Here is a 9,627-nt window from a genome sequence, read left to right on the forward strand (position 1 = left end):
AACGTACATCCAATATATGTCTCCAGATCTATGTGTGCTATCAAGGCTCTTGATGAAAATAAGCAAGCCAACATGCAGTACAATCTACTGTGTTAGTATATTAGTCCAATCAGTGTAGTGCTGGAAACAAACACTGCACATGTGCAGCCCAGTTATACATATACTGTAAATGATGCAGATGTACACTGCAAATACTGTACATTTTTACCTTAGTTGCTAATTCAGTTATTCAAAATGATCTGTGAGCATATATATTATGTGAGTTAATAATTAATTAACTGATCCAAATTTCATAAACCATAAAGTTAAAAATATAATCTTGGGGCGCCTCATGTTGAGATCACATGACCAGCTGAACAACCTTGAATGCGGGCATAAAAAAAATAATAAATAGTGCAAACAATGCATTTCTAGAAAGTTCAAGATGACTGCCATACTGACCAGTGTAACATAACCAAGAGATGAGTTTAATTCATAAATGTGATGTAATATGCAACATCCAGTAGCAGGAAGGAAACACAATGAATAGTATTGACAGTTCTGTAGGAATAATACTGAAGTAGATCAGGAGGTTGAAATGGGTGTTCAACAGGGGGTTAATCTGATAATAGTTCAACACATGTCTTTGGGAAGTGACCAGACATTGTGAATTTGGAAAGTGAAAGCTCTTCTTCTGTCCTGCAGATATAAGCTGTGGGTGGACACCTGTGCAGATGTCTTTGGAGGTCTAGACATCTGTGCTGTTAAAGCCATACATGGAAAGGATGGAAAGGACTATATCACTGAGGTGAGAGCATAGTGATGCAAGCATTGATTCAAGCATTACAAAAGCCACCTGACCTCTATATTATTGCATGTGAGGTGAGAAAAAGTAGAACTCAAGTGTTTACATTTTAAGGACACTCCTAGTTTTTAATTTCCTGCTAATATCCACACACGTGCAGGTAATTCACTTTATATTCAGTATTTAAGACCAAATTTTGCCAAAAATGTGGAACAGTTAATACAAATTATGTCATAAATATTATGCACTACTCTATATGGTGCATGATTTAGCTACAGGCGTCACTATTGTGATGTCAGCTCACAATGATTTAACCGCAATATGTTTTGTTATACCTAAAAATAAATTGGTTTTGTTACGTTGTACTGTCATGATTTTAGATTTTAGAACTCCATCCCAGCCCTATAAATCAATTCCATTTTAAACAATACATCACATAACAGCCAGATAGATTTAGAGACACAATACTTTTAATTACATTACACTATTAACAGGCTATTTTTGAGCATCTAACCACCTCTAAACCTAACCACCTCTCAGCAATGTGGAAGACGTAACCAGCACATAAAAGCACAGTTACAAGCATTTCTTTGTAACAAAATAACTTCAGTGATTAAATAACTTCAGAGTTTTTAGCACCAAGCATTGCATGTCTTCTGAAGCTTTGTGTGAGGAACAAAGTCAAAGTTTGAAGTGCTGGGCATCTTCCCTTTTCTCATTGAAAAGATGAATCCAAACCGTTAGCATGTCGAAATCAGCTTCTCTAACGTCAAAGCTGTGTCCTAACACTTCATGACACAGCGTTTTTTTTTTTTAGTGTGTTAAATTATTTTGAATGAGAAGAGTTATCAGAGTATTACTTAAATTTGTCTCTCTTCCACACACATAGAAATTGTACGGCTTCCACTGCACACTATAATAAATGTTACAAATTGAAACTCATCTCGTCTTAATCAGACATAGGGATGCTCAGGACTGTTGAACAGGTTGCAGTTTTTGGCTCTTTGGGAGTGGATATTGACAACAGTGAGATATTTCTTGATCTCACCAGACAATATCATTTCTCAGAAACATGCTTCAATTTCAGTGCTTTCAGTAAATTTGATTTGATGCGGTAAAAAAAGAAAAAAGAAGAAAAAAGACAATATTTTGAGTTTCCATCATGGAAGGATCATGATTGTTTTCTCCCAGTGGCGTGCCACAATAACAGAATCATCTCATTGTCTCCAAAACAGACATCATTCTTCCTTTAGCTTAGAGATATTTGTCTATGGCAAATGGCTTCAACTCTGACAAATAATCTCAGGTCAGAAGATCAACTATCATGATCAAAGCATAGATTTCTTAGTATGACGTGGCAGTGTTGCTATGGAAACTGTTTTCTGTGTTAGCACACTTCAGTCTGAAAGCATGGACATCAGTTCCACTGTGCTGCACCTGCTGGACGTTTACAGACAGATCGATCGGTCTTCCTGTATTAATGCATGTGTTTGGCTGTAGGTGGTGGGCTCATCGATGCAGCTGATCGGAGATCACCAGCTGGAGGACCGGCAGCTGATCGCTGCCATCGTCCTGGCCAAGATGAACCAGGAATCAGGCCGCACAGCAGCTCGATCCCCACAAAGACCTCCAACCACTGTACAACCTGCACAAGTACGGTCGTCAAACTCTGATGTTACCAGACCGTAACACTCTAACAGAATATGCACTGTGTTACAAATTATTATGCAATTAAGTGACAGTCAAATAAACAATTAGACTGTAGATTCTAAAAGATTCTATCTTTTTAGATAGTCTCAGATGGGTTTGTTAAATAGTTTGCCTGGTCTTCTTAGGTAAATGGAAAACCTGCTTAAAGAGGTTGGTCCAAATTATTAACCAAGTCACTGTTTTAATGCAATCATGGGGAGGAAGAAAGATCTATCTGAAGATGTAAAGCATGTAATCATGCAACGTCTTGCAAAAGGCATGAAAACAACTAATATTTTGCAAAAACTGATGGAAATGATCAAACTGTCAAAAGATGTGTGAGTGATTTAAGAGCCCTAAATGATCAGATGAAGGGTTATTAAGGAAAGTTTCTTTCAAACAAATTAAAAGGGCAGTTATAAAAAGCCACTGTTGAGCAGCAAACAGGTGTCTCTTCACGCAGCCGGACAGTTTTCATCCACACCATCTAAAGATCACAAAGAGAAACCTTTACACTTTCTTAGAAGAACTACAATCTGAATGTTTATTTCCTGAAATCCTTCTGATATGTCACTTGGATAATGATTTAGAACACAGTGTACAGTATATCCTCAGATTAACACACGAGAACTGTTTGGGGCACCAGTAAACACATGCTCAGAATATTGCACAAAACGTCTAAAAAAATATATGCAGGATTTTAATAAACAAATGAGTAATAATGATATAATTGTATTTTTTGGGGTGAACTGTGCCTTTAAATTAGCAAAGCATTCCTTTCTGTGGCTCTTTTTTCCTCTTTCTGTCTAGTGTTGCCCCCTAGTGTGTAATCAATAGAAGTGCGCTAAGACTGAAAAACATTTGAGTGTGTTTGTTTGTGTGTGTCTACAGAGCGCTGCCTTAAAAGAAAGCCTGACTGACCCCAACAAGACCCTCGGCCAGCGGCCCCCTCCACAAGGTTGTTTACAGTACATTCTCGACTGTAACGGAGTTGCAGTCGGAACAAAACAAGTCCAGACAAAATGATTTCTACTGCCACAATTCCAGATACACGGTTCAGCCCACAATAAAGCAAAAGCTCAGTTCACTGGTGCTGGTTGAGGTTAGGATAGTGACAGATGCAGTAGTTTGGAGCTCGTGCTCTTCAGAATCTGTGTTGTTTGCCCCTATGAAGTGTTTTTCTGTACTGTTCACATTTCTGTCCTTATTTGCTTCTGATGGCTGCATTCGTTTCCTTGTCAGTCGTGTGGTTTCCAGGGTTGTCGCTGCCAGCTAAAGAACAATTCTAAATGTGCCTATGCAAAGTCCAGTGCTGTGGTGTCTCATGTGGTCAGTATGTACTATGAAAGACGATGACCTTTTGTACAACTTCAACTTATTTCAGTAAGGGTAGTTTCTAATCGTCAAGCTGAGATTTCTTTGCTTTCGGATGTGTGCTGTAACATTTGTGTCTGTGTGTGTGTGTGCGCGTTATATGTGTGATTTTTTATTATTATTATTATTATTATTATTATTATTATTATTATTATTTTAATGTAGTGTTTGTGGTTTTGCATGAGTCCTGTGCAAGCAAGCTTGCTGTTATAAGTCCATGTGTTTACGTGCTGAATACACAACATGTGTATTCAATAACTTTCTGTTTTTAAAAAATAAGATGTGTGTTTTTACTATTTCCAGCATGATTTTTAAAGAGGTGTTGGAAGGTGGTTCTTTGGAATTGTTTGAAGCTGTCTTAAACATTTGTTTTCTCAAGGTTACCAAGAAGATTTTCTTTCAACCTGTTGAACTGTAAGCAGGTAACCATAAGGAGCCAAAGACATTGGAAGGATTTCCATGAAACTGAATGGCCATTACATATCAAACTTAAGTCAGTCAATTTTAGGATCAGGTTTAATAATCGTTTCAGAATAGGAGGCTAGATTTAGCAGATGAGGCCTTCCTCCCATGACCTCTTGACTGTCAGCTTATGTTACATATCCTTCTGAGCAATACAAACTTACTGTAGTGGAAAAGTCAAACTGGGTGAATCACAAGAAACCTGTCAAGCATGTGTCATGTTTAATATATCACCCCAAAATCAAAAGAATATACAAGAACTTATATTTTGCATTATGAAAATAAAGCCATTGAGGTTTTTTGCATTGCAATTTTTTGCATTATTTTCATGACGATCAAGGGGGGGGGTATATCACAGCATTTTATTTCTAGCTATTTAAATGAAAACACACACAGTATACACTTATCAGAATATAAAAGGGAATCACTACAAAAATAATAGGAAATACCAAACAAAATGTTAAATAGACGTTCATTTTCTTTTTATTTTGTCGTGAAATATGACCTAGACATGTTTTAAGCAAGCAAATTTTAAGAGATACCTTACAATAATCTATGTTATGACTGTTTACAAACTATGTTAAGACTGTGCATCATGAATGCAATGCAATTTTATAGCATCCCTAAGAGGTCATTTAGAAGAACTGCTTTTTAGCCATTCACGGAGTCACTGTTTTTTTTATGCAAAGACATTCAATTAAATAATCGGATATAGTGATACAGATTTGGCCTTGTTATTTACTAATGCAATATTTTACAAACAATGAGCTTTTCCACTTATGAAGACATGATTCTTAGTGTTCTTGGACAAGACTGAATATGTATAAGAGGGATATCTGCGGTGTTATCAGTGTAGTGCCTGTTCTGTGTATTGATGTTTTTATCATTTAATGTTTTATCAACATGCAAGATGGTATCTATAATGCGCAAGAGGTATCTGTGTTCAGAGTTTAAAACATGTCCTTATATTGCATGGGAAATGTTAACTTAAGTATATTTGCATGCATTTCCAAAGAGTGGAAAAATCTGAAATATTTTTGTGTGAAAAGTATAACTAATGAAATCAATGAATGTACTCATGTCCCCTTGTGAACAATCAGATCTCCATCGCTATATGCTGATGTGGTCTGACTTCATTCCCATTTGATTAGGCTTTGCTGATGTCACTGCCTCTTTAAATCCAGTACTTGGGTTTCACCTGTGATTATTGTCTGATATAGATCTAGTCTTTCCCCCTCATGTCCAAAGTAATAAAGCTCCCGTTTTCCACACTTACTGTTCTGTGTTACTGAATGATATTTTTGTTAGCCTCATTTCAAATGGAATACCGTTCCATGAGATTCTTCTGAGTGTCTTTGTAAACTTTCTGAAGGGTCAAGCCCACTGTATGTTCGGTTATAGTGAGATATCAGGAAACATAATCAAATATTTTTAAACAAACAAGCAAATCCACAAGACACACCTCACTCACGAGATCATTACATTATGATCTCTAATACTCAAGAGAACAAAGAACCTCCCACATTTTACCTGCTCCTGCATGTATCCCAGTTGTTCCTTATGTTTGTTATGTATAAAGATCTGATTTTGTATAAAACATACAACAAAGTATATCTAAAACTATGCAAGGCAAAACATCCCCATTAAGGCCAGGGGTGAAAACTAAAAGAAATGCAGTCTTTGTTTTAAAGAAGGCGCATGCAGCCTCTGGGTCTGGGTTAGCTTGTATGCATGATCTGTTGTTGTGAACCTGCAGCTGTTACTCTTCACATCCACACCTATGATACTGCTGCAAGCTAAATGTCCAGTCTATTTCATTATGCATGTTTGAAGTAAAAGCCTTTTTTTTTTGCTTTGTAGACATGACTATCCTTATCTTGGGCATTACCCTTTGTGTAGTTACTTTGGCCAGTCTTGGGGGGCGCCTTAATTTTTTATCATAAATCATGCAAAGTTTCCGGTGCTGGATTTAAAACCTTCTTGCAAGCTTCAACGTGTAAAAATGTTATAATATGATGACTCTCTTTTGTACTAAACCTAGGGGGGGCAGTGAAACCCCAAGAACCACAACCTAAGAGTCAAGAACCTACACCTGAGCCAGTCCCTGCCCAGGAGCCTGTGCCCAAAGCAGGCCCCACCCCAACTCTACCACCCACCACGCAGCAGCCCAAACCCCAGGCTCAAGCCACACCTGAACCTACTCCAGGGAAGCCAACAGAACTGCCCCCAAAACGCCATCCTCCCAAACCACTCCCCCCAAAGCCTGTGCCTCCAGTTCGGAGGAACTCCAAGCCTCAGATCCAACCGAAACCCCAAACCCCACCACCCACCAAGGCCCAACCAAAAGCTCAACTGGGAGAGAGAGATCAGAATCCTGGTCAAACCCCGCCAGATCCGGTCCTTGCTCAAGAGCAATCCCCAGCCAAAGTTCCTATTAAACCCCCGTCACCAGCTAAACCTCAGCTCCAGCCTAAACCGGTGCTCAGAGAGCAAGTCAAACCTGAAGCCCAAGATCAGACTACTGCTCCATCTGAGGCACTCTCAGCCCCTGTTAGAGCAACTCCTTCCCCTGCTCCCAACCCGGCCCAACCTACCCCAATGAAACCCACCCATTCTCAGCCTCCCGTGGAGGAACAGCCTGCGCCCCAGCAGAAGTCAACTCATCCTCTGTTGAAGTAAGAATCTTTTCACTATTGATTCAGTGCTTGGAGATCATTTGCTGCAAGGCATGTCCATGTACAAGAAACCATTCTGCAATTCCTGCAGGGCCACTGTCCTGCAGAGTTTAGCCCCGACCATAATTAAACACACCTTAACCAACTAATCAAGGTCTTCAGACTCACTAGAAGCTTCCACACAAGTGTGTTGGAGCTGGTTGGAGCTAAGCTCTGCAGGACGTTGGTGCTCCAGGACAAGGATTGAGACACCCCTGCCCTACATTAGGGGTGCCTCTCCTGGAGAAGTGGGCTAAATCCCATTTTGACTGCTTCCTTTAAAAATGTATACACTATGCTGGTGTTGGTAAACCTTAACTTTGACATATGAAATAAGAAAAAACTATGCAAATCAGTTCTCACTATTTTCAGTGTACTATGTTTTGGGACCTGCTTATCCAAACATAGCATAGAATATAGGACGGACAGTATGTGAGTTGGAAAGCAGTCCTACCTTCCTGCAAGAGTCAGCTCTGCTCCACCTTACCTGCTTGTGCTTTTCAAGTGAAAACAAATCCTGTGATTGGCCTAGTTTAGAGTTGCAAACTCTGCAGGAAGGTAAATCTTCATGAGTGGCATTGGGATCCTCTGCCTTCAACTTCTTCTTTTCGTGTTCACTGAAATTACATGACTGCCCAAATGAAGGCGTAACTTCAAGGATGATCTAATTTGCCTTCTACTGTGCTCACTGTTTTGCAGCAAATCCCAGTCCTTGACCAATGCCTTCAACGCCTTTGGCGAGACCTTCCGCTCCAGCAACGAGGATGAAGCTAAGGCGGAGACCATTCGAAACTTGCGAAAGTCCTTCGCAAGCCTGTTCTCTGACTAATCACAAACTCCCGCAGCCCAAACGGTGGCCAGGGACTTGACAGATATGCATCCTGGTCTGAGGTTAATTCCGTGTAGCTGTGTACATTTAACCCCCTCCTCCCAACTCTGCTGTAATTATCCGAGTGTTAATTAAGAAGGTTAGAGTGATGTACAGTGATTGTTCTCGCAAGATGTTGGTGTTTACATGTTTTGAGTCGCTCTGCCCTGATAAACACTGGAATTTATATGAGGAGGGGATGGCTCTAAAGCGATCAGATACAGGAGGCTGGAGTATGCTGAAGTCATCTATAACCCCTCGATGTTGTAGCTGTATCATTGTAGTGTGTTTTCTTTACCCAGAGACAAATATTTGTGACTAGTTTCCCTTGTTTATCCCCTGTAGTGTGTGTGTGCGTGTAACTAGTTGGTGTGTTGTAAGCATTAGCCACTAAGACATTAGTTCAACAATACCTCGGGATCTTTATAAAAGCACTTTCCCGTTCAAGTTTCCTACAGTAATCAATGCTTGGACTGGTCGGTTTCAGTGCAGTGGTGGGATTTCAGTGGAATGCCTGGTGTTTTAGCGACTTAGCTTGCATCCAGCACTTATCAACCTGTCAAGATATTCATGAGTGCCATGTTTATAGTATCTCTGCATATTGTATTGTACTGTATGTTTAACATCTCAGGAGTTTAATTTGAATATATGTTTATTCTGGCGTCACACTGTTCATGTTGTGTTTTCTTTGTGCGCAGTGATATTGCTTTGCATGACCTGGTGATAATTGTTTTCTCTGTACAAGTGTCAATAAACATGTGGCACATCATTCCACTGACACACCGGTGTGTTTTGTGCTCCGTTTGCAGTCTGCCCATCATATGTACATTCAGCCCTGTTGAAAAAAAACAGCATATGCTGGTTAGGTATGTTTTGAAGCATGGCTGCTGGTTTAAAATGGTCCTTTGCTGGTTTGAGCTGGTTTAAGCTGGTCATGTGCTGGTCCTAAGCAACTAGCTCCTGCTCAGGACCAGCTAAGGACCAGCTTAAACCAGATCAAACCAGCAGTCATGCTTCAAAACATACCTAACCAGCCTATGCTGGGGTTTTTTCAACAGGGAACTGAAGCATCGAGTGGCAACATGTACTGTTATGCATGTATTTGTAACCTTTTTTGCAGTATTTGTTTGTTTCTTCACATTTTTAGAACCAGTGACCCAATCAGTAAGTGTTGGGGGGGGTTATTTGTTTGTTTGTTTGTTTTTATAAAACAAATAAATCTTTAATATCATCTGAGAGATGGTTTAAGCGAGCAACTCTATTTGTGAAGCAAGATTGTAAAAGTGAGCATCTGTATTCATGAAGCTTAGATAATATGAATTGCCAGAAGGTGGCAGTAGATGACTAATGTTTTTCTAACTCTTTTTGGTTAAATGGTAAATGTTGGTCAGCCTGTAGGCAACCATAACCCATCCAGTAAACTAATCTAACACTATTACACAAAAAGTAAGTGGGGAATAAATGTAGACCCTGAACGCATTGAAAGTCATTAGCACTCATTTGACACAAGGCTACATAATGTCTGATAATAAAGTAAATCTACATTCAATCACATAAAGGGAAATACATATGTCTTCAAAACTATACTTCCACTTTCAATATTATTTTAAATGTGATGTGAAAAGGGCTGATAACAGAATATAATTATAATCCTTGTCACATCTTCCCTTTTTATTTATAAAGGACATTACAGAAGAGTCAGGAACAGAAAAACTTGCGTCTCACATTGCACGTGT

The 9,627-nt window shown here is 39.4% G+C and overlaps 1 protein-coding gene across 1 annotated transcript in view; it reads left to right on the forward strand.

Annotated features, from left to right (window-relative positions):
- LOC109081043 (synapsin-2-like) overlaps positions 1-8,674 on the forward strand; it is a 211,337-nt gene extending 202,663 nt beyond the window's left edge. The window contains exons 9-13 of the mRNA XM_042765849.1: positions 685-787; positions 2,285-2,437; positions 3,365-3,431; positions 6,351-6,984; positions 7,723-8,674. Of these exons, the coding sequence (XP_042621783.1) occupies positions 685-787; positions 2,285-2,437; positions 3,365-3,431; positions 6,351-6,984; positions 7,723-7,852 (1,087 nt within the window). The 3' untranslated portion in view covers positions 7,853-8,674. The remainder of the gene's footprint in view (positions 1-684; positions 788-2,284; positions 2,438-3,364; positions 3,432-6,350; positions 6,985-7,722) is intronic.
- Positions 8,675-9,627: the final 953 nt, after the last annotated feature.

The sequence above is a fragment of the Cyprinus carpio genome, chromosome A11 (assembly GCF_018340385.1).
Source record: "Cyprinus carpio isolate SPL01 chromosome A11, ASM1834038v1, whole genome shotgun sequence".
Taxonomy (NCBI): domain Eukaryota; kingdom Metazoa; phylum Chordata; class Actinopteri; order Cypriniformes; family Cyprinidae; genus Cyprinus; species Cyprinus carpio.